A 26071-nucleotide genomic window follows, 5' to 3' on the forward strand; every position below is an offset into this window, starting at 1 on the left:
TACTGGTTCTGCTCCCATCTACCTCAATAGACTCTTAAAACCAAATGCTAGTGCCCGCCCTCTCCGTTCCTCAAAGGAGCGCCAACTAACACGGCCAACCCCCCGTATAGGTCAGTCGAGGCTATTCTCATCTATGGTACCACGCTGGTGGAACAAGCTTCCAAGCACTATCAGAGCAACAGAAACCCTCTCCGCATTCAAGAAATCCTTGAAAACCCAACTCTTCCGAGAGTATCTCTTGCACTGAAAGTCTTTCTTTAATGCAATTATTACTTCCTGGCATATTGCACTCAATGTAAGGTATTTTGTATAATTTGTGCTGTAGTTTGAATGTTAGATCCTCTTTTGTAAGTCGCTTTGGATAAAAGCATCTGCCAAATGCATAAATGTAAATGTAAATATAAATTCATTGTCTGTAACCGCTTATCCAGTTCAGGGGCATCTTGACAAACATGCATTTACTCATACACTCACACCTATGAACACTTTTGAATTGCCAATCCACCTACCAATGTGTGTTTTTGGAACTTTGGAAACCGGAGCACCCGGAGGAAACCTACGCGGACAAGGGAAGAACACACTAAACTCACAGACAGTCACCCGGACTGTATCCCAGATCCCTGGTGCTGTGTGACAGCGACACTACCTGTTGCGCCACTGTGCCGCGCTATACTATGTAGAGGATGTTGAAATAATGACAGGGAACTGTGCTAACTTCTGGAAAAGAGGTAGAATAAAACAATAAATATGCCTGTATGTACTGTATGTAAATGTACTCTGCTCAATGGCAAAGTTTTATATACTTTCAAAGTGTACCCTATTTATTCTTGCTAATGATTAGTTAATGCTTTCTCTCCATTTCTTTAGGTCTGATGTCGCTTCCAGCACACAGAGGCAAGGCTGTAAACCCTTGACCCAGGCCCAATGTAGTGTAAGACTGATGGCTGTTAAAGAAAAACTTAAATTCAGAGTATATAACCAAAATATATATTTTTTTCATTTAGCCGTATTAAGGCTCACAGGTTGGATGAGCAGATTTCCACAAACATTTGGCCTTAAAGTGTATATTCACATCTTTTTTTTGTTAAATATTTGGGCATAGATTAAACTTAAAATGGAGCTAAATAATAAAGACAATGAGCTTAACCTAGGAAAATGACACTTATCATTTCTAACATGCGGTTTAATCTCTCATTCTGTCTTACCTTTAGATTAAAGAGAAATGCTGTTTTACAGTAAAGTGCTTTGATGACAGTATCCATCATTTTAAAGTTTCACCAAAAGGTGACCCTGAAGTCACAAGAAAAGTGAGTGAAGGTTTTTTTTTATTCCCAGATGTGTTCTTACAGCAAATGGTCAATGTCCAATGAAAACATGTATCTCAGTTTTGTCCAATTTTAGTTTACTACATCATTTGAACAGAGAGGCTGTCCTTCATATTATGTGAAAATGTAATGAGTGGACCAATAGAAAAGCTCCAAAATTATTATTTTTTAAAATATTTTTTACTTTACATTGACTTTCTTTGAAAATTAAGAAGGTTTTTCCCTCTCCCGCAAATTTACTATTTTTAGAGATACATTTTTTGGATAGCAACATTATGTTTAAAGTAATAAGAGGAAAAAAATATATTATCACAAGACAATATTCATGTATGACATTTTTATTAAGAGTACCCTGCATTTTTTTTACTTTTTTAAATAAGGTTACAGAGATTAATTCATATTTATATAGTGTGGTGTTCTTTTCAAAGCACCTCTTGTTCATTTGTTTTGGAATGTTCATCATGAAATGGAGATAAATTTTTTTTGTGCAGATGTAGCATTATAAACATGTGTTATGCTTTATCGTGTGTGTTGTGTTATGCTGTGTGTGTGACTTTACAGAAGTGGTTGGATGCAATAGAGGAACACTCTGCCTTCAGCACTCATTACTGCTCACAAGAGCTGGCCAGTGAGGAAGATGAGGATGAGGTGATGTCACAAGGCCAGCTCACTGACTCACTCCAGGTGTATTTTCCTTCTTTCTTATATTCTCTCTCTCTCTCTCTCTCTCTCCATCCCTCCTCTGATGGTAGATTTAAAATGTTATTTGGTCTGCAAGGAATTTTGGAAAAAAAAAATACATTGTATAAAAAACAAAATTTTAGTGATATGGTGTGGGCACGGCTAAACAGTCATTAAAGTTTAGTACTGCATATTATACTGCAACTTAGAATGTGATTTTAGGGAAGCAAGTATTTCATTTTTTTGCTGTCCTACAAATAGTCAAAACCCTTATTTCTTAACTTCGAATTACTCAACCTCAGGAAGTTATGTTGAGTAAACATTGCTGACTTTCTTTTTTCATTTTCTCTTTCTTTCTCTTCCTTTCTTTTTTCTTTTCTTTTTCTATGCACAGAAAGCTGCTATGTGTCATGGGAAGTTGGAAGCGGAAGTGTTGGCTCTTCTCTCAATAGTGAAAGAAGATGGAATTGCTGAATGTGAGATCAGTCCTAGTTTACATAAACAAAGATTGTGCTATTTGAATAAAAAGCTGACTCTTTACTCTGTGTAATACAATGGGCTAGAAGCCATACATTATTATTTTGAGGATGTTACGCCCATGAATTATGGGTCCAAGCTGAATTACTCTATCAACAAATTGCCACTGTTTTGCTTGGTGGTTAAAAAAAGTGCTTTAACCTACATTCATTTTTATTTTGTTGAATGTCACTGGATCTCTGTGGCATCATATGCAGTTCAAAAACCCTCCTTGTGCATGCAAAAAGAGTTGCTTGTCATGAACCATAACTGGCTGACATTAACATGAAGATTCTACAGTAGAAACACATCATAATTCAGATCTACATAGTGGGATAAACTCTAAACTGATATTTGTTTTCTGATATCTATTGGACTACTGGTTTGAAATGACAATTTCTTAAAGCAGTAAATTTAAGGGCGGCTGGTTTAACTGTGCAGCTGGCCTAATCCCAAGTGTGATTTGCTTCATGCACAAACTCTTCTCTTTGTGCACGAGAGGTTTTTAGGTGTGAGCAGTTTTTTTAATTTGATGATCGGGACATGCCTGGATAATATAACACGGCTATTCGTATTATTCATAGGAAATGATATAATTATGATTACATTTTTTACTATCTTATGTCATTAAAACCCGTTATCATCTTATCCCAACAGTAACATGTTATTTGAGTCAGTTTTGTGACTAAGTCACAAAGCAGCACAGCAACAACATATCAACAGCAAAATATAATGAAGTCAGTGAAATGAATTTTTAAATGAAATTTAGGAATTAGTACTTAATGTGAAAGGCTACAATGTATAAAATAGATTCCTTTACTCCCATTTACTACCATTACAATGTGTTTTACCCAAACACATCTACATGAGTAACTGTATCTGATTATTACTTGTGATATTACTGGTCACTAGAGGTTGCTTTATCGTAGAAACAGTGGTTTGATTCCCTTTGGATACGAAAATCTTCCAAATGCTACAAATAAAGGTATTGTCTGTGTCTAAAATGTACTATATTACTTAAAATTAATCTAAACAATCCCAAGATTTTTGACTGATGCAGTGTGTGCAGGCCTTCCAGCTGCAGTGCTACAGAAGCTGAGGGGAGTTTGTGAGGCATCCAATGAGACATGTTCAGCTCTCCGTCAGTGCCTGGAGCTCTTCTCCAGACAGCAGGGGGTAAGTATCATGTATCAGCCCACAGTGGTAACACTGCTAAGGGTGTTTGTTCATAAGTGTAATTGGGTGTAGTTTTTTTGAACTATAAAATAGACCTATCTGTTTTAAACATTCTGAACTAACAGTCAAATTTGGGGATAAGCATCCAGTTTCTGTGATTAAAAAAAAACACATTAGGGATCTAATGGTGTGTTCCTTATCATGTTTTGGTCACAGTGGCACAACGGGAAGTGTCACAGCCAAACAGCTCCAGGGTCCTGGGGTTGCGGGTTCTGTCTGTGAGAAGTTTGGTGTGTTCTCCCCTTGTCCATGTGGGTTTCCTCCAGGTGATTCCAGTTTCCTCTCACAGTCCAAAAACACACGTTGGTTGGACGATTGGCAACTCAAAAAGTGTCCATAAGTGTGAATGTGTGAGTGTGTGTTGCCCTGCAAAGAACTGTATCCCACTTCAGGCTGTGTTTCCACTTTCGCCCAGTGATTCCAGGTAGGCTCCAGACCCACCGCGATCCTGAACTGGATAAACGGTTACAGACAATGAATGAATGAATGAATGTTAGAGGCATTTAAACTGTGGTCTATGTCTAGCCATCAGCAGATTTCTCTATAACAGTACATGCCACTTCATAGTGCTTTGAATATTGGTGTTTATGTCTTAATGATTCAATTATGGAGAACTTTAGCTGTCACCCATTCCAACCACCAGTCTCCCTCAGGAACACAAAATACCAACCGCACTAGGAGGGTGAGTAGGTGCTTCCTCGGAGACATGTGAATTCAACCACCACATCTTTTCAAATCGCTGCTAACACAATGCCACTGTTCATCTGAGAAGCATGCCAACTGCTCAGTTCTGTCACTTTAGCTGGCAGATGCCAATGGTTGAGAAGAAAGAATCTTAACCACCCCGAGACAGGGCCATGTGTGCTTACTAGGACTCTCGTGGTTGAGGCATCATTGGGGATAGAATCAGAACGTTGTCTGTAAATATTACTGTATTTTATCCCAACCCTTTACATTGAATATATAAGCAATAATTTGTCCCAGACTATTTGAATGAGACAAAATACAGGGCAGCAATTCAGAACACAATGAATTGTCATTTAGTCGTCTTTAGCAGTAACAAAAACAACTTGTGTAATTTTAAGGGATTAACAGAAGTTGGAAAAATTTCACGTGAAAAAAATGAACTATGACTATTTTTGGTAAATATAACCACAGAAATATTTGTGGTAAGTCGACAATAAACAAACATATTCATTTGTACTTAGTTGGTCAGGGGAAAAAAAATCTTAATCTAAACAATCCTAGCAAAGAATTATAATTTTACTTGGAATAAATTGACTAAAATGTAATATGCGACCCATCATTGCGGACTCCTGGTAAAATTTTTTACAGAAAATAAGGAACATTATTTTTTCCACTCACTGTCAATTCTAACAGTTTAACTAGTAAATTTCAAAGCATATTTGTGTTAAAATGAGACTGAATATTCCCTACAGGTCCCTCTTTGCAGTGGTTTCTTGTAATACAAAAAAAATCTCTTGTGCCATATCTTTGTGTACTCTAAAACCTTTCTGTAATATTCTCCTATATTAATCAGAGTTTCTGCAGTCTTTCTTCTGTAATACAGACTTGTATTTCAAACCAAACCCTTCAGCAATATTCTCCTGTACTCCAAAGCATTCTTTGATTTTAACGAGTAAATCAGCTCATCAGTAACAGCAGCTGAAAAGATTCTTTTTAGATACAGACATACGAATGTCTGAATTTTATATTAAAACTTTTAAATTATTATCACAAGCACTAAAAAATGAAGATACATAATGTTCAGGGCATTTATTTTTTATTTTGGTTATTTTTTAAATAATTATTTTTTGTAATTTTAACATGAACATCTTAATTAGTTGCCCTTTTGGGCTAGGCCCATTGTTTTTGCATAGGAGTGTAGGTGCTGAATATGAGTGTATGTAGATGCTCGCTTGACAGTTTAAACCTCCCAGGCATAATGTAGTCCTGGATCTAGGATTGACCTTTTCCTCACATGCATATCAGTCACCTTCAGTTTCTGTAAAACTAATACGTTCTGCCTTGGCCTTGCCAGGACTGCTACTGTATTCTTACCAGAGCTAGCAGTTAGATGGTCTTCAAGGAATATATCCAAGAAAGAGTATGGTAGAAATTAGAGGAAGGTTAGCTCTCATAATTGTGTTAATTGCATTGATGTTAATGCTACTATGTATATGTATGTATATATTAATTAATTAATTCATTCATTCATTCTCTTTAACTGTTTATGAGGTTCAGGGTCACTGTGGGTCCAGAGCCTACCTGGAATCATTGGGCGCATGGTGGGAATACACCCTGAAGTGGGCGCCAGTACCTCACAGGGCAACACAGACACTCACACATTCACTCACACACACACCTACGGACACTTTTTTTGAGTCGCCAATCCACCTACCAATGTATGTTTTTGGTACCCCAAAAAACCCATATAGACACAGGGAGAACACACCAAACTCCTCGCTGACATTTACCCACAGTGGGACTCTATATGTATGTATATATATATATATATATATATATATATATATATATATATATATATATATATATATATATATATATATATATATATATATATATATATATATATATATTTTTTTTTTTTTTAATTTCTTGTGTTAACAAGTAGATGTGCACTCTGAAGCTGGAACAAGAAGTGGAGAAAAATAAGATCCTGTCTGAGGCTCTGCAGACTCTGGCAACAGAGCACCATGAGCTTGAGCAATCTGTGGTACGAGGTTCCTCACCCCGCAGTGTTGTGATCAGTGAGGATGATTTCTACGATGCTGTTTCTGGTCAGTGCTACATTCTGTACCCAATGCCTCCATTTGACCCAGTCTTAACAGCAAAATCTGACTGTTGTCAGAATAACTTGCATGTATATTGTTATTAATGCAAACGGTGGACACATTAAATACTAAGAAATTTGGAAATGTATGTAAAGATTTCAAAGGTTATTTTTATACTTATTGTAATTAGATTGTATAATACGAATTTATTTTATTAATTAACATTTATTAGCCTATTGGCCTGTTGTATCAGAGATTTGGCTCTAGATCTACTTTAAATAGTGCTGCCCCCATGTGGCAGACACCATCTATGGAACATAGACGGGCTCATTCAGGATTTTAAAAAATTTACGTGATCCTTCATCTAAAGTAAGTAAATTAAATAAAATAGAATAAATGAGGAAAATACTGCTATGATGGTGTATATATTACCTTTTGCTCCCATAAACAAAAAAATGTAAAATAAAAGTTGTTTTCAAATGACAACAGATTTTGAAAACCCTTTATTTGCATCAAACTGAATTAACGATTTTTTTCACACTGGAAGATGCATTTATGATCAAGAAGTATGCTGTTATCAGCTGGAACAACTAGAATGTGCCTATGAAACTAACTTGGGTCCTACATGCAAAATGTTTGCCCTCTCATTTCTCATGGTGATGCGGTTAAACTCTTCTTAATGTAATGGCTCCTTTAAAGGCCACCCGATCCCCTGCTCTGGTTTCATCAGGTGGCCTAGTACAGTAGAAGGTTCTCTCTTTAGCTCTGCCTTTCCTCTGTGTCTTATCCACAGACTCTGAGTCAGATCATTCACACAGTGGCTTGGAGGTTAGCTGCTCCTTAGAGGACGGAGACGAGAGCAGATCTGAACTCTACTGCAGTGTCCACAGTTGTTTAGGAGAGAGGATGTCACAGGAGGACCGACGAGGTGATGAAGAGGAGGAAGATGAGGAGACCAGAGTCAACGGGGTCAAGAAGTACAGGTGAGTAGTGGTGGACACATACATGGATAAATAATACTGTAAAATGTGTCAAGTCCCCAAAAGTAGTGACATATAGACATGTTGTGTAAGAAACAGTATATAGGGATAAATCCACATGATCCCCAAGAATTCACCATAATATAAAACATGTTTCTTGTATTTGTAAATGTCATAGGATATCACATTCTTCAAGAAATTGTAGACCTTAGTTTTTGCACTTAGTTTCTAAGTTATTGTGTGTTGTTCTAAGCAACATAATTTGAAGTCTAATAGTTTCCCCATTCTGTGTTTTGTTTTGGTCGTAACTTGTGGTGAATAATTTAGATGGCAGAGGAGGAGCTCTCAGTAAAGGAGTAAAAGATTGATGAGATGCCTGAACATAATAGCTTGTAATTTGAACATTTCAGATACCACATGTTGACTGATAGACAGTGTGTGTTTGATGAAAAAGTCTTTGTCAGAGGAACAGATACATTTATTTAATGTTTCCACTTGTTTGATTGAATCGGTTCTTCACGAATATGTTTATATAACAGGTTTTAGACTTTTTGTCTACAGGATATTAATGCACATTGACCTAGGTGGATTATTTTGATTAAAATATAAGTGTCTGTTTTGCTAAATTACATACCTTTTTAAATCACTTTATATTATACTTTTTAATTTAGTCTCTAATGATTTTTTTTTAGCTGCAAACTTCTAGCAGCCTTGCTTATTTTATAGTAAAGTATTGTAAAACGTAATACTGTTGTATTTTTAATAGGAGTTTTGGTATTTGGTGATTTGTGGTGTACATTCTCGTCCCATTCTGAATTTATTACTTAAGTTTATTTGAGCCATGCAAATGATGTGCGCTAGTAGCTCCCTCTCCAATTTTCTGCTAAATACATTTTCATAATGACCTGCAAATGCTCTAAAATAGCAAGATTATTTCTAAGCTAATTATTTAAGAGCACAAATGTTAACTAATGACAGTCAATAATTAATCAATAACTAATTGATTACTGTGGTTAATATTTTACCATAGCATTATTTTTGGATCAAATCTTCAAATGGTAACAATGTGGAAAAAAAATAAAATGTTTTATTAATTTTCAATGGATGTTAATGTCTTAAGAATGTTTCAATTATTTCAGTTTGTCATTGAAATGAATAATTTTAACTCCATGATAATTCAAACTGAAGTTTAAATATTAATGGTAAAAGTCCTAGGGGTGATTTTCTAGACAGTGATTACTTAGATCACTGTTCACAATTGTAATAAAAAAAACACTTTTATAAAATTTGGAAGCTGTTTGCTAGCTCTCTAGTCTGTTTATTCGCTGGAAATCAGTCCAATATATTTTTAATGTCAGTAAATCCGTAAAAAAAAAAAAGTACAAAAAATTTCTTGGTCATACATGCTAGGCTTCCAAAATGGCAAAGAGACCTCCAAACATTGAAAATCATGAAATTAGATGAGGATATTGCGTATTCCTGCTCCATAGGTGGGAAATATTGATTTATTTTTGCTGTTTCAGAGCATTTAGGTAGAAACCCACTCTAAATTCTGAAGACTGCTGCATGAAAGTAAACACAAACTGAAAATGCTAAAAAACAAAACAACTCAAATTACAAGTAAAATCATGTGGTAATTCAAACAGTGAAAAAACTTACAAAGTTAAACTTCAGCCACGTACAAACAACAGACATTTTTCTGCTCAATCATACTTGCCACATTAAAAGATGCTGAGCTTCTGAATATAAACAAACCAGAGAGATCTAAAGTTCCCCACAATTGTAGACATGGCCTTTAAGCCTAGTCCTGGACTACACAGCATTTTAATTGGTGATTTTCCATAGGAGGGAAGGTATAGTCCAGGACTAAATTTAACCCCTGTCCTGGAAACCAGCCCTTAGAATCTGCAGCTACAGTAACTCTATATTGTGTACAGTCTGTGTTTGCTGTTAAATACCCAGTTTTTAAAAGCTAATCATTAAACATCCACTGCTTTTCTTTAAGATATTGAATATTGCTAAAGGTCTTTTGTTTTTTAAATTGTATTTTTATTTTGGAGTGTTCTGCCTCAGATCAAATGTTAATTTCGGGAATGTACTGAATCTTCAGGAAATCAAATGAAGCTGAGCTTTCTTTTCAAGCCACGTGCCGAAACCGATAGGGGTCAAGAACCAGTTTGAATAAGATATAAAGCATCTATTACCTGAGTGACAGTTCCTGTCTAGACAAGCTTTGCCTCTGTGCTTGGATTGATAATGGCAGTTAACATATTCACTTCCTTTAGACTCCAAGTTTTAATAAAAATTTTACAAATGACTTGAAATGAGTCGAAGTCCATCACCCTGTCAGATATTTATTTTTATCCAGTTTCAACCCCAGTCTAAAACAGCCCCCCCCCCCCCCCCCCACAAGTGACTTTCATTCATTCATTTATTATCTGTAAGCACTTATCCAGTTCAAGGTCCCAGTGGAATTCCTACCTGGAATAATTGGGCGCAAGGCGGGAATACACCCTGTAGAGGGCGCCAGTCCTTCACAGGGCAACACTCACACATTCACACTTACAGACGCTTTTGAGTCACCAATCCAACTGCCAAAGTGTGTTTTTGGACCGTGGGAGGAAACCCACACAGACATGGGGAGAACACACCAACTCCTCACATACAGTCACCCAGAGCGGGACCCGAACCACAAACTGTGTGGCTGCGACACTACCTGCTGCACCACTGTGCTACCCCCCCACAAGGGACATAATATACCTATTTTCCACAAGTCCTTTGGGGTCTTAATAAAATATCTTTGACAATACCACATAGAGGGTGGCAACAGTGGCGCAGCAGTTGGTGTTGCTGTCACACGGCTCCAGGGTCCTGGATGTTGTGGGTTCCAGTCCTGCTCCAGGTGACTGTCTGTGAGGAGTTTAGTGTGTTCTCCCCATGTCCACGTGGGTTTCCTCTGGGTGCTCCAGTTTCCACCCACAGTCCAAAACACACATTGGTAGGTGGATTGGCTACTCAAAAGTGTCCATAGGTGTGACTGTGTGTCGCCTCGTGAAGGACTAGCACCCCCTCCAGTGACAGCTCAGGAGTGAGGCACCAGGAGGAGACATTTTTCTAAGACATATTTGATTATTATTATACTTGTGTTTATTATTTTCTCCATATTTAAATCTGCAGAGTTGTTTCCCTGTACTTGTTTGTTTTGCTACTTTTAACCTTGCGTATGAGTTCTCACATACAATACCAGTCAAAGGTTTGGACACATATTCTCATTAGTCATTGATGGAATAGGGCTATTCACTGTATAGGACTGTGTATCAGCCCCTACCGCTGCACAACACAAGTTATAGTCTCAAACACATTAAGAAGGCAAGCAGTCCTACAAATTAGCTCTGGACGAGGCCACAGCTGTTCACTGAAAACCATTCCAGGTGATAACCTCATGAAGCTGACTCAGAGTGTTTAAAGCTGTCATCAAAGGAAAAGGTGGCTACTTTGAAGAATCTAAAGTATAAAACATGTTCTGTTTTGTTTACATATTTTTTATACATATTTACTACATATCTTTAATGTCTTCCATATTCATTTACAATATACAAAATAAAAAACAAAGAAAAACCATTGAATGCGAAGATGTCCAAACATTTGACTGGTCCCGTATATTTACGATATGTGGAAAATGGCCCAAAACAAAGGAAACCCTCCCTGAGTGGGTGTGTTCAAACATTTGACCGGTACTGCATACCTGGGTCCAGGTCATTGGAAAGACTCAGGCAAGGACATTTCTGAAGTGCTAGTCATCGATGTACAATGCAGCGCGAAATCAGAGTGACTTATTTTTATCTTTGCAGACCATAAGAACTGACTGGTTTGGTTTATTTTATAGTTGTGGGTTTGTGAACTCAAGTGATTTCTTTCAAAATATGTTCTCTTTAATATGCATCATTTACAACTGGACACCATATTGCAGAAAACTTTTACCCTTGCATCCACTGCAATTCCATAATGTTTAATGCAAAAAAACAAACAAACCCAAAATTCTTTGAATAGAAGAACAAGACACTGAGGGTCATATATTTGAATTATCTGAAGGTGGGGAGAATAAAACACTTTTACTTTTAATGAGGTTAACTGACACAGCTAAAAGGTGTGTAAAATGAGTGTGTCAGGTTCTGCTTTGATGTGCTTTGAATGCTTAGATCCCTGATACTTACCCTTCAATATTATCACAAATGTTACATTAAATCACCTTAGGGCTTAGGGCAAAAAGTGTTGCAGAGTTGAATAAACCTTCCTCTGGTATTTAGAGTAGAGAAGGTGCTTTAGTTCAGTAATGAAAATAAACTTTTCAAAGCAGTAGAAATAGAATGATTTTCCATGCTTACTACATAAAAATGTATTGTGTGTTTTATGTCTTTTTATATTGCAACATACTTTTTATTGTCTAGTTTTTACTGCCTCCCCTTATTCCAGATCCTGGCCTACTGGGTATAATGGAATATAATTTGGTCATGGTCTACAGAACGAACCCTACTGTTGTTTTTGATTTTTTACAGAACAAGTTTGCCTGCCCCCATGTTTTCCCGAAATGACTTCAGCATTTGGAGCATCCTCAGAAAATCCATTGGAATGGTAAAATATAATGCATTTCTATTCTTAACATTTCTCCAGATCCAAACTCCAAAGATTGATGTTATTTGTCTATTCAAATGCTAAGTTGGTATTTTAACTCTTACCCATCACTCAGTGCAATGCTAGCCAATACAGGCAGCTGTACGCTGACATAACAGTGTTGTGTAGCTGGTGTTCTTCTCCAAATATATTGAACTTTTAAGTTATAATGTGCTGGCAGCAGTTTAAAGAGACACAGTGGCTGGTTTCAAATGTTTTGTAGGAAGCATGTGATAATCTTCCCACTCCTAGCATCAATTGACTGTTTTCTGTGGAATACATATTATTGCTTGGTGTCCATAAACTTTTTTGTTTTTGGTTGCTTCTGTTTTGATTGCATTTAATCAAGAATCTAATCTAATCAAGAATTATGTTCACATTTAGAATATTAATCGAATACTCTCCCAAGGCTCTGCAGCATAGGAAAAATATTAATTATTCCCCTTGAGTGTGTTGTATTAACAGCCACAATCTAACACTAATGCACAACTTTTCTCCCTGCACCCCAGGAGTTGTCTAAGATTACGATGCCAGTCATCTTCAATGAGCCGCTGAGCTTCTTACAAAGACTTACAGAGTACATGGAGCATACAAGCCTCCTCCACATAGCTAACAAGTCCCCAGACTCCATTGAGAGAATGAAGGTAACATAATCAGCTCTTCAGAACTTCAGAACAACACTCCACACTGGGAATACCTATAAAATATCTGCAAAGCAACTAGGCTGAACAGGTGTAATACAGAATTGTTGAGGTTTCAACTGGTAAAAGTGATTAAAAAAAAATACTCCAAAAAATAAAAAAGCAATATTTATTGAAGAGACTAGTTATCATTTTTACATATTTTTCTACAACTCATGGTTTTGTAGTCCCTAAATGAACTAATTTTTCCTTCAATAAGCTAGGTCTCCTGTATAGGGACAGGTATTTTTAAAGCAGGTTTAGCACAAAACCTCTAAAACACCCAGGCCACCTGCTGTCATAATTGTTGTTCATTAATGGGAAGAAAAATCATTGGAGAAATGACTCATTGCTACTTTCTTGTAAATATAGACATAGCAAATGACCTTTATTTTTATTTATTTATTTATATGTTTATTATTTTTGTAATAGCTTTCTGAAATTACTACAGCTACAACTTTTCTCATATAATACTGTGAGTACTGGTTAGTAAGTGATGATGTGATAAATGTGTGTTTTTAGTGTGTGGCAGCTTTTGCTGTGTCAGCAGTGGCATCCCAGTGGGAGAGGACGGGGAAACCTTTCAATCCATTGCTGGGAGAGACGTATGAGCTGGTCAGGTAAGCTTAAAAAACACTCCACTCACTGCTCTCTCTTGTAGACATATCTTATTAGTAGGACGTTTTGCAATTCTACAGTAATCAGGGAGCTTGTTTATTATGTATCATGTGTACATGTACATTCCAGAGCAGCTTACAGTTTTAGTAATTTCAATATCATTTTAATAAATACAATATATGTATATAAAACCGATATTGCTAATTTAAATGATTTTCCCATAATACTAGGGGGCATGTTAGAATTTTAAGATGGGGAGAAGTGATAGCTTTTGAATTCTGTACATCAAGAAATCACAGTACAGAGTGGGCCATTTATATGGATACACCTTAATAAAATGGAAATGGTTGGTGATATTAACTTCCTGTTTGTGGCACATTAGTATATGGGAGGGGGGAAAACTTTTCAAGATGGGTGGTGACCATGGTGGCCATTTTGAAGTTGGCCATTTTGAATCCAACTTGTTTTTTCAATGGGAAGATGGTCATGTAAAACATCAAACTAAATGGGAATTTCACAAGAAAAACAATGGTGTTACATGGTTTTAACGTAACTTTATTCTTTCATGAGTTTTTTACAAGTTTCTGACCACTTATAAAATGTGTTCAAAGTGCTGCCCATTGTGTTGGATTGTCAATGCAACACTCTTCTCCCACTTTTCACACACTGATAGCAACACCACAGGAGAAATGCTAGCACAGGCTTCCAGTATCCATAGTTTCAGGTGCTGCCCATCTCATATCTTCACAGCATAGACTGTTGCCTTCAGATGACCCCAAAAATAAAAGTCTAAGGGGGTCAGATCTGGAGACCTTGGGGGCCATTCAACTGGCCCACGATGACTAATTCACTTTCCAGAAAACTATTCATCTAGGAATGCTTGGACCTGACACCCATAATGTGGTGGTGCACCATCTTGCTGGAAAAACTCAGGGAATGTGCCAGCTTCAGTGCATAAAGAGGGAAACACATCATTATGTAGCAGTTTTGCATATCCAGTGGCCTTGAGGTTTCCATTGATGAAGAATGGCCCCACTATTTTTGTACCCCATGTACCACACCATACCGTCAATTTTTTTGTTCCAACAGTCTTGGAGGGATCTATTCAATGTGGGTTAGTGTCAGACCAATAGCGGTGATTTTGTTTGTTAACTTCACCATTCACATAAAAGTTTGCTTCATCATTGAACAAAATCTTCTGTGTAAACTTAGGGTCCTGTTCCAATTTTTGTTTTGCCCATTCTGCAAATTCAGTGCGCCGATCTGGGTCATCCTGGTTGAGATGCTGCAGCAGCTGGAGTTTGTAAGGGTGTGCCATTTGTGAGTAGCTAATATCCACCGAAGGGATGTTCGACTGATGCCACTCTCCAGTGACATGCGGCGAGTGCTACGCTGTGGGCTCTTGCTGAATGAAGCTAGGACAGCCACTGATGTTTCTTCATTAGTGACAGTTTTCATGCGTCCACATTTTGGCAAATCCAACACTGAACCAGTTTCACGAAACCTGGCAAGCAGTTTGCTAACTGTAGCATGGGAGATGGGTGGTCTTGAACGGTGTCATTGAAATCTGCTGCAATGACCTGGTTACTGCGTTCACCAGACCTCAACACAATTTTTATCCACTCCTCACGTGTTAACCTCAGCGACATGTCAATGGCTGTAAACAAAGAGAAACTTGTAAAGAACTCATGAAAGAATGAAGTTACATTAAAACTGTTTAACACCATTGTTTTTCTTGTGAAATTCCCATTCATTTTGATGTCACATGACCCACTTCCCATTGAAAAAACAGAAGTTGGATCCAAAATGGCTGACTTCAAAATGGCCACCATGGTCACCACCCATCTTGAAAAATTTTCCCCCTCCCAAATAATAATATGCCACAAACAGGAAGTTAATATCACCAACCATTCCCATTTTATTAAGGTGTATCCATATAAATGGCCCACCCTGTACATTATTAAAGCGCATAAAGCATTCAACATAACAATCATACTTAATGGTTCTTAAGATTTTACTTTTACTTGTTTTTTTCAGGGAAGATTTAGGTTTCCGGTTGATATCGGAGCAAGTGAGCCACCATCCTCCAGTTAGTGCTTTTCATGCTGAGGGCTTGCAGAAGGACTTTGTATTCCATGGATCTATTTATCCAAAGCTGAAGTTCTGGGGTAAAAGTGTGGAAGCTGAGCCGAAGGGCACTATCACTCTGGAGCTACCTAAGTAAATCTTTCACTGTAAATCATATTTATCACCAGTAGTTCTAGAGCCTTGAATCAATTTTTCATCTGCGAGTGGTCTTAATGCCTTAGTTCATGGGTGTAATATTGTGTAATGTGAAAAATGACTGTATAGTGGGACAGATTATTTTCAACTATTAACCAAACATTACTGACTCTGGGCTAATCTGGTCATGTCTCCTTGGGTTTTATTTAGCCCTAATTATTTTGCTATGCATTGTGTTATATTTTCCAGGTATAATGAAGCTTACACATGGACAAACCCTACATGTTGTGTTCATAATATCATTGTAGGGCAGCTGTGGATTGAGCAGTATGGCAATGTGGAGGTGATTAACCACAGGTGGGGAGGGATTGAATCACTGGCACTGCTTTCAGATCTGCAAAAACTCTTTCTAGCTCAAAGAATATCTAATATGGGGTACAACTCTTTCCAACAGAACTGGTGAGAAGTGCTTCCTCAACTTCAAACCCTGCGGTCTTTTTGGTAAAGAACTACACAAAGTCGAAGGGTACATTCACGACAAAAGGTAAGAGATATTTATGACTGATTGCTACTATTATATTTACATAACGTATTTCAGAAATTGTGTAGACCACAGATGAATTTCATGCATATGTGCCAGCCTCTGTCATCCATTGCTGTCAACTGTGCATGCGCACACACACCACACACACAGAGCTTGTGGAAGCTCTGCAGCAGTCTCTCCTGAACATAGCCTTCATTTCAGAAGAAACAAATTGGTCAAGTGGGTGTTGAATTTGTGATCATACAAAGTTTTATCATCATTTGGCATCCTACTACATTTCCCTATCTGTTTGTGTCTTTCACACAGCAAAAAGAAAGTGTGTATGCTGTATGGAAAGTGGACAGAGTGTATGTACACAGTAGATCCAGCAACATATGAAGCTCACAAGAAGAATGATAAGAAGGCTTCAGAAGAAAAGAAAAGCACCATACAGGTCAAATTTACTAGATAAATGATGGATGAGAGTAACACAAGCTCCCTGATTACTGTAAAATTGCAATATGTCCTACTAATGAGATATTTCTACAAGACACAGCAGTGAGTGGAGTGTTTTAAGCTTACTAATCTTAGACAACTTCTAGGGGGCAGGGAGAAAAGTTGTGATTATATTGCTGAACTGCATGCAACATCATTTCCATGCAACTTTACAGTTGCACAAAGCAACTTAAAAACAATCAAAGTTGCATATATCATGGCTGTTTAGGGAAATAGCAAATTTTTAATATGTTTTTCGCTATTTTATATACATCATGAAAAATGCAAGTTAACATAGAAGAATAAACATTAGTCTAAGCAGTTGTTTACATGGCTGTTAGCTTGCTTGTTAAAACAAACTCTCTAACAACTGTATAAATTATTTGAGGAACTCATTTGTTCTTGTTGTTATGATGCAAATTATCCAACATACTTGTTGTTATACAAAAATGATGTTATACAAAAAAATATTTGAATATTTTATTAGTGTTTTGATTGGCTGGTTCATGTTTTGTTTTCTCACAAAATTAAAATGTTTGCAGGCATTGCAGTACAGTTTCAAATGGATTGAGGATAACAGATAAATAAAGGCAGTATTAAAATATGTAAGGATCTAATACTTCCATGTACTGATGTTTAAAATGCCAGTGACACAAGTGCTGATTAAATGTTGCATGCTTCTCCAGTCCAGTGTTGAGAACCAGGAGAATCCACAGCCAGGGGGCGACTCTCTGGAGGTGATACCAGGCAGTCAGCTGCTGTGGAAAATCACGCCTCGACCAGCCAATTCTGCTCAGGTGTCTCACTCAGACAGTCATCCAGTCACTCACAGTCACTTAAACATCAATCTTCCGATTATTCCTTTGAAAGGCAAATCTGGTGTAGATTTAAACATGAATGTTCCTATACTAAAATTATTTTTATTTCTTGGTTTTTCTTCCTGGCTTTAATTGTTTTAAGTGTTTATATATAGAAAAAGTGTCATATTCAGTTGACAGATCATTTTAATTATTGCTTTTTAAAACATCCTCATTATTTCTTGAAACGTAAAATTATTAAAGGAAACAAACTTTTACAGGGAAATCTTTCTTCAATACTCTGAGTGAAAATCATAATGAAATATTGTGTTGATTCAAGATGACTTCACATGCTAAGGTATTTTTTTGTAGTGCACTAAGTATGGCGCTTTATCTATTACAGATGTACAATTTCACTACATTTGCAATGCAGCTGAATGAGCTGGATGAAGAGATTGAAGCTGTGGTTCCCAAATCAGACTGCAGACTGAGACCTGATATTCGCGCCATGGAGAATGGAGACATTGGTAAAGAGTCTGTCAAGATATAAATTTACAGTTTCTTCCTTTTAATTTGGTTTTACTTTACATATATATATTGTCTAAAGGTACGTCTAAAGGTATCTACTTTATTTATATATATATATAAGTAGTTACCTTTAGACGTAGACTTGACTTTATTGATCCCACATCAGGGAAATTCACTTGTTACAGCAGCACACAATCTTAGGCATTTGATAAGAAGTGGGGAAAAAACAGTGACGCAATAAAAACAATGGAGAAAAAGACTTAAAAACTTACATACTCACAAACATATAACCCATACAGAGATTGTTGCACATGAGAAGTTATTGCACATGATTATTTGCATTGTTGGAAAAAGGGCAGAGGTAGTAATACTGATATATAAAAAATATATATATGCAAGGTAATAGTATATGTTACATACTGTGATTGTTGTTTTCACTGATGTCACAAGACAGCCCCTTACCTAGAACAGTTCTCATGAATTTCATCATTTAGGCATTGTTCAGGATTTTACTCAGAAACACTTTTAACAAAATTCAGAAGATTTTACCTATTCGTTTGCTAGCTCTCCAGTTTGTTTGCACTTGAAACTGGTCTAATGTGTTTATGAAACCCCAGTGTCAGTAAACGGGTAAAAAAACAAAGGGGCTCTGTCAGACGTGCCAGGTTTCCTCTCTTTCTGCTCACGGCCGATTAATGGCGAAGAGTCCTCCAAATGTTGGAAATGATGATAAAAATATGAGGATATTGCTTTATTCCTGCTCCACAGGTAGGTAATATTGACTGCTGTTTCAGATTATTTAGTTTGGAACAGACTGAACAACTTGAGTAACAAATGAGTTTCTGTGCTAATTCAAACAGTGAATGAAAATTGACGTACAAGTTAAACTTCACCCATGTACAAACATGTACGTTTTTCTCCTCAAATATTCCATTCCACCTTAAAAGATGCCGAGCTTCTGAAGCTAAACAAACCAGAGAGAACTGCAGTTGCCCACAATCATAGATGTTGCCTTTAATGTGGCCACATTACATGACTGGCAAAATAAATAAAAAGAATATTATAAACCTCTGCAAGACTTTACACTAGATGGTATAATTTACTTGTGAGGTTTTTATATGTATTCAGACAGTGTCAGCAGGTGACATAATTGTGCCTTTGTAATATTGTGAAGTTGGCCTAATTTGTAGGGCCTTCCAAACATGTGGTAGGCACATTCAAAACTAATGATTATATTAATGTCTGACCTCTGATTTCTGCCCTGTGTCCACAGACCTGGCGAGTCTGGAGAAGAAGCGTCTGGAAGAGAAGCAGCGAGCTGCACGCAAGAACCGCTCCAAGTCTGAAGAGGAGTGGAAGACGAGGTGCAGAAGCTTTACACGTTCTCTTTCCTTTATTACAGACTACTTGATATACTAAAATTTTATGCACTGCATCATAATTATTAACTACGCCTCATCTCACTCTTCGACTCCTTTCTGTAGATGGACATGGTGTAGAGGGGAGAGTGTGGCACAAACTAATTACTTTTAGATTTGTTTTTATTTTATTATTATTATTTTTTATTTATTTTATTTCACCCATTTGTAATATATTATTTAACCTGTTTCCAGAAAAGCTGGGATGCGGTGTAACATGTAAATAAAAACAGAATGCAATGACATGCCCCCCCCCACGTAATTGGCAACACGTCAGTAGCAGGATTGGGTTTTAAAAAAGCATCTCAAAGAAGTCTTTCAGAAATAAAAGTTGAAAGGTGTTCACTATTCTGTTAAAGACTGCAGGCAGATTCAAGAATAAGGTTTCTCAAATTAACATCTATATATAAACAGGATCCGAAAACCTCATTAAAGATGGACTGAGGCAAAGTACAAATATGTTCTGTGGTCTGACAAATCAAAAATGTTTTGTTATTTTTGGAAATAAGGGATGCTGCATCTTCTGGGCTAAAAAGTGATTTGATGGTGTGGAGGTGCATTAGTGCACATGGCATGGGTGAAAAGCACCATTAATAGAGAACAGTATTGGGGTTTGGTGCAATATGTTGCCAACCGGACAATTTCATTTTTGGGGAACATTGATTATTTCAGTAAGAGCATGCCAATCCGCATTCTATTAGCATTACAACAGAATGGCTTAAGTAAATTAGTTGAGATGCTAAAATATTCCAAACCTATAAAGACCCCATTGAAAACAACTGGTGAATTATAAAACAGACAAAACTGTAATGCAGACCCAGAGCTTTTGAGCAGTGGAAATCCAATATTCTGCAAAAACATTTCACTTTGAAAACTAGAGATTTTAATTCCCAAATGTTTACAGTGTTTATAAATGAAGAGATGACACAACAGTGGTAAACATGCCGCTGTCCCAACTTTTTTTGAATGTGTTGCAGGCAACAAAATTTGTACTATTTTCATCTAAAGGTAGAGTTAAATTTGTGCACATTATTGATTTCTGTTTATATCTATATTTTCCACAGCAACACAGTTTTTATGGAAATGGAATTTGTAAACAGGATCTCTTTATAAAATGTATTTATTTATTTATTCATTGGTTTATATGGGAGAGGCTTAGTTTTAAATTAACAAATGATAAAAGAGATGCCAGTGTAAAAGTGACCAGTTGACCTACTCCATTTTGTTTCCTATAAGTTTCTAATCAGTGCAGTGTTACAGCCATCATGAGGATGAATAACATTTATGTAAAAATGTTAAAATAACATTGTAGTAAGTATGTGACTTTTACACATACGGCTGTAATGAAACAAACCTAAATATGAAAAAAAAAAAATGTTTTTTTATGGCCTCAGGGTGAATCCCTGAAACTATAGGCATAAGGGTTAGGGTTAGGCAAACAGCATAAAATATATACAACTTTGTCCTATACAGGAATAATATACCTAATACATTATATCATATTTTGCGCCATGCTCTTTATTAATACAGAGTTTGGGTACTCTGGTCAAATTAAATGTTTTGTTGATTTAAAAAAAAAAAAAAAAAATTTTTTTTTATAGGGGTTGGACAATGAAACTGAAACACCTGTCATTTTAGTGTGGGAGGTTTCATGGCTAAATTGGACCAGCCTGGTGGCCAATCTTCATTAATTGCACATTGCACCAGTAAGAGCAGAGTGTGAAGGTTCAATTAGCAGGGTAAGAGCACAGTTTTGCTCAAAATATTGCAATGCACACAACATTATGGGTGACATACCAGAGTTCAAAAGATGACATGTTGGTGCATGTCTTGCTGGCGCATCTGTGACCAAGACAGCAAGTATCAAGAGCCACGGTATCCAGGGTAATGTCAGCATACCACCAAGAAGGACGAAACACATCCAACAGGATTAACTGTGGACGCAAGAGGAAGCTGTCTGAAATGGATGTTCAGGTGCTAACCCGGATTGTATCCAGAAAACATAAAACCACGGCTGCCCAAATCACAGCAGAATTAAATGTGCACCTCAACTCTCCTGTTTCCATCAGAACTGTCAGTCGAGAGCTCCACAGGGTCAATATACACGGCCGGGCTGCTATAGCCAAACCTTTGGTCACTCATGCCAATGCCAAACGTCGGTTTCAATGGTCAAATCTTGGGCTGTGAAACATGTATTGTTGAAGCATGGGGGTGCATCAGTGATGGTTTGGGCTGCCATATCATGGCATTCCCTTGGTCCAATACTTGTGCTAGATGGGCGCGTCACTGCCAAGGACTACCGAATCATTCTGGAGGACCATGTGCATCCAATGGTTCAAACATTGTATCCTGAAGTCCGTGCCGTATATCAGGATGACAATGCACCAATACACACAGCAGGACAGGTGAAAGATTGGTTTGATGAACATGAAATTGAAGTTGAACATCTCCCATGGCCTGCACAGTCACCAGATCTAAATATTATTGAGCCACTTTGGTGTGATTTGGAGGAGCGATTCAGGAAACGTTGTCCTCCACCAGCATCACGTAGTGACCTGGCCAATGCCCTGCAAGAAGAATGGCTTAAATCCCTCTGACCACTGTGCAGGACTTGTATATGTCATTCCCAAGACCAATTGACGCTGTATTGGCTGCAAATCTAGGCCCTACACCATACTAATAAATTATTGTGGTCTAAAACCAGGCGTTTCAGTTTCTTTGTCCAACCCCTGTACATATCTACAGGGAACACTGAAAAAACTAAATGTGGTTTTGTAAAAGTTATGACATTTTTATATTTTAATTGTTTATTTTATTATTTATAATATTTGACCAGAGTTATTCAAAATTTTGAGTCTGAATGTATCTGTATATAAATATACGAGGACTGTGACTAATTATTTGCTAAGAATCTGTCTGATGCTGGCTTCATTGGTGTTTTGTGGCTAACACTAAAACTCATTTCTCCACCCTTGTTATCATCTGTTCTGTGGCATTTCCTGTGCTGAGCAGAGGGTCCGTCTTTGGCCCCAGGTTTGAGCTGTTTTTACTTTGTGTGTTTAACAACTTGAGCTGAACTATTTAGGGAAAATATCTAATTGTGATTTTTTCAGACAAATATCCAACTTGCTTTAATTTAAGAGTAATACCATATCTAGGCCTTGTAGTTTTGTAATGTCACAGCATATTGGATATTTGTTTCTGATTAGTCAGATAACTCAGATTCTTGTCGTTATATTAAAATTTGCAACTCTTGCAATTGGAAATGTGCCCTCTTTCTAATTGTAGCTGCAAACAATAACAATCTTTCAAACCTGCTCAATACAGATGCCTATTGTAGGAAATAAGGCTTCTGTAGAGCTGTGGTTTGTAGGCCCAATGTTCTACATATTTTAGTGTTTTCTCAAATGACAATGCGCATAATACAAATAATCAGTTTGTTATCTATGGAGGGTGTGACAATATTATATAATTAAATTAATAAAGAAATGACATACATAAATAAACACTCCCAAGTGCCGAACTGGGAGGCACGGTGGCGCAGGCTCCAGGGGCCTAGAGGTTGTGGGTTCGATTCCCGCTCCGGGTGACTGTCTGTGAGGAGTTGTGAGGAGATATATATGAATAGTTAAATAGTAAATTAAATGATTTAAATAATACATTTTATACACAATTAAATAAATCACAAATTTTATTTCAAATTTGAATTATTTAATGAAACATTGAAATCTCCTTTTAATTATGTTTCTCTATTCATTTAATTAGATAAGATTGTCACAAAAAACCCTCCATAGTTATTAGAACTGAAATAGATAAAGTGTTAAAGCAAGCTCTCTGTTTGCAGGGTTACTATAGGATTAAATATACTGGTTAAGGACAGAAAAAACTATAGCTGTTCTCTATTAACTTCTACCACTGTATTTTCCATAGTTACTGTGCATATATATGATTGTCTTCAATGTTCATAAATACTGATATTTCTGTGTGTCTGAAAATCCAGTGATTTAGTTTAAAAGTCTTGTAATCACTGTAGTTGAGCAGTCATTATCTAAAGGTCTGATCCATGGTTTGCTTATTAACACCCTTGAGAGGCTGTTGACATGTTTTAGCGTTCACCTAACTGTTGAAACTGCCATTCTGAAGTGTTTCTCAATCCTAGTCATACAATTCCAATTCTCCTGCATGTATTGTACTTTCTCTGCTACCAAGACACATATGGCAGAAATACTCTGAGGTTCATTTATCAACTCTTAAAGCCATAAATACAGGGGAGTCAAAAGTCGTAGGACAACCCTTTTATCTTAATATCCCAGCAAATAATGGGTGAGTGGGAAATAATGGGTGTCCAGAATATGGCTACCATCTTGAAAGCTGACATTTTGGATCAGGGGCAAGTTTTGTCAATGGGAAGGTGGTCATGTAGCATATCAAATAATAGCATATTTACTCACCCTGTACAAAAGCAAACAAGCCCCCAAATATAACAAAAAAACAAAGAATGTGCTTTCTGTCTTTATTAGCAGGAGTTTGCTAACGTGATAGTGTTTCACATGACTCTGATAAAGCCATTCCCGCCTTTGTAGCACTATGCAATTGGGGGAGATCTATTTTATATACTGAGGAGAAAATTGAATGGAAAATAATGTTTTAACTGTACAGGGCCGTGATGATTCAGGATTGAGAAGCACAGCTTTAGAATACCCTGCTTTGGTCAATACCGACCTTGCCTGATGGTGTTGTTGTGTTTACTGTCTTCGAGCAGGTGGTTTCAGCAGGGACCAAACCCACACAACAATGCTCCAGATTGGCTGTTCACCTCCAGCTACTGGAACCGGGATTATTCCGAAGTGCCTGATATTTATTGATCTGTTACGTTTAAACCTTGTATTGATCTGTTACCTCCAGCACTGCAGAAACTGTACTATGTAAACTTTGTGCGAGGGTTGGAAACCACACCCCCTCCCTACTGGTTTTAGTACAGTGTTACAAAAATTAATTACACCAAGAGGAGCCCCTGGATAAACTGTCAGGTACAAAATAGCAATAATGATCACAAAAATAATATTAATATTAAAAATAATATAGTCCAAAATGTTATACTAGGGTTTGGTTATCCTCTGTTGCATTTTAGAGCACAGAGATTTTAAACCTCTAGCTCTCTGTACAAACTAAGGACAATGCCGTTTTGAATGATATTTCAGAGTATTTTGTGCCCTCTATGCATGTATTCAACAGTAATGCAAGACACTCCTTGATGCTGCTGTTTATTTCAGAGTCTTATTTTTGTTTAATGAGATATTCTTGCAGTTCTCATTACTGTATTATATAACGGATTTATGTTGGACACATTGCTTGTTTAGCAAAATCATTTCCAAACTTATTTTACACAACTTAAACATTTGTTTTAGTTGCTTATCTTCACTAATATGATCGTGTGTTTGTGTACATATATAGTGTCTTCAAGAACCCAACAATGTGAAAAACTTGTTCAATATAAACGGTATGGAAATGTACAATTAAATTAATTTAATCAATTAATATGGGCTATTTGAAGAACTCCTCTGCAACTAATTTTAACCCATGGATATTTTGTTTCAGTTGTTGTTTGTTTATTTTATAGTTTTATTCCAAAATATATAAATGATTTATTTGAAATATGATGTATATATTACACTGTAAATCTGCAGTTACATCACTAAAAAATAAAAACCTAATTAGATGCAAATAGATGTCAGACTGTTTATTTTCATGAGTGAATCATGATTAGTGCTACAGCAGGAAAAAAACACTAAAGCAGCTCTTTCTAACCCATTACCTACAGGAGGGCTGTCAACTAGAGATGAATGATCGGGGGGGCTAACTTTAACCAGGGGGGTCTAGGGTAATTGTCTCATAGCAGCAAATTTCTTTGATGAGGTACAGATTAAACAAAGCCACAAGGAGCTGCTGCCTTTACAATAAATAAATAAATTAAATATCCATCTACAGGTAGAAAAAATAGTTGTAAACAACTATTAACCCATATACATCTGAAAAATATAGGGTCATAACATCAGGAAAGAATATATACATCGATTCAGTCTGCCCTAAATACTGCAGTGTTTAATGCATGAACACTTTAACTGACTTTTTCAGCAGACACTGCTTGTTTAGCAAAATCAATAACATTTATTTAACTTCAGTACAACTTAAATATTTGTTTTACTTGCTTAACTTCACTAATATGAGTGTGTTTGTGTACATATATTCGACTGTAACACATTTCTCACATCATGATGAGCTGATACTAGATTCAAACAATAGTTTGTGTCACATAATTATTTCAATAATCATTTAATCCGCCCAATATGTAATATTTTTTGTCTGCCATGATAACAGCAGCTGAAAACTTTCCCATAAGTGGATGCTATAATGCCCTTTTCATGTTAGATTTAGTCTGTATACACATCCCCCATAAGGAGTGTGAGGACTGGCTGACTGAAACAACTAACAGCAGCAGCTGTCATTGAGGATCTTGGGCATTCTGGAGCAGAAATACCTGGACCCAACACATTTAGTGTGGTTATATATTATGCTGCTGAAAGC

The 26071-nt window shown here is 36.8% G+C and overlaps 1 protein-coding gene across 5 annotated transcripts in view; it reads left to right on the top strand.

Moving 5' to 3' along the window:
- osbpl1a (oxysterol binding protein-like 1A) overlaps positions 1 to 25193 on the top strand; it is a 37416-nt gene extending 12223 nt beyond the window's left edge. For 2 of the 5 annotated variants that reach the window (XM_066647502.1, XM_066647505.1), the window contains 19 exons: positions 868 to 931; positions 1212 to 1307; positions 1887 to 2009; positions 2401 to 2482; positions 3583 to 3698; positions 6394 to 6559; positions 7347 to 7536; positions 12090 to 12165; positions 12714 to 12848; positions 13407 to 13504; positions 15540 to 15722; positions 15975 to 16082; positions 16180 to 16269; positions 16576 to 16702; positions 17430 to 17540; positions 17944 to 18067; positions 19342 to 19432; positions 22499 to 22519; positions 24249 to 25193. In XM_066647502.1, coding sequence (XP_066503599.1) covers positions 868 to 931; positions 1212 to 1307; positions 1887 to 2009; positions 2401 to 2482; positions 3583 to 3698; positions 6394 to 6559; positions 7347 to 7536; positions 12090 to 12165; positions 12714 to 12848; positions 13407 to 13504; positions 15540 to 15722; positions 15975 to 16082; positions 16180 to 16269; positions 16576 to 16702; positions 17430 to 17540; positions 17944 to 18067; positions 19342 to 19432; positions 22499 to 22519; positions 24249 to 24351 — 2104 coding nt within the window. In that variant the 3' untranslated portion in view covers positions 24352 to 25193. The remainder of the gene's footprint in view (positions 1 to 867; positions 932 to 1211; positions 1308 to 1886; positions 2010 to 2400; positions 2483 to 3582; positions 3699 to 6393; positions 6560 to 7346; positions 7537 to 12089; positions 12166 to 12713; positions 12849 to 13406; positions 13505 to 15539; positions 15723 to 15974; positions 16083 to 16179; positions 16270 to 16575; positions 16703 to 17429; positions 17541 to 17943; positions 18068 to 19341; positions 19433 to 22498; positions 22520 to 24248) is intronic. The other 3 variants (XM_066647503.1, XM_066647506.1, XM_066647504.1) reach the window with 2 other exon arrangements.
- Positions 25194 to 26071: the final 878 nt, after the last annotated feature.

This window comes from Hoplias malabaricus, chromosome 16 (assembly GCF_029633855.1).
Source record: "Hoplias malabaricus isolate fHopMal1 chromosome 16, fHopMal1.hap1, whole genome shotgun sequence".
Taxonomy (NCBI): Eukaryota; Metazoa; Chordata; class Actinopteri; order Characiformes; family Erythrinidae; genus Hoplias; species Hoplias malabaricus.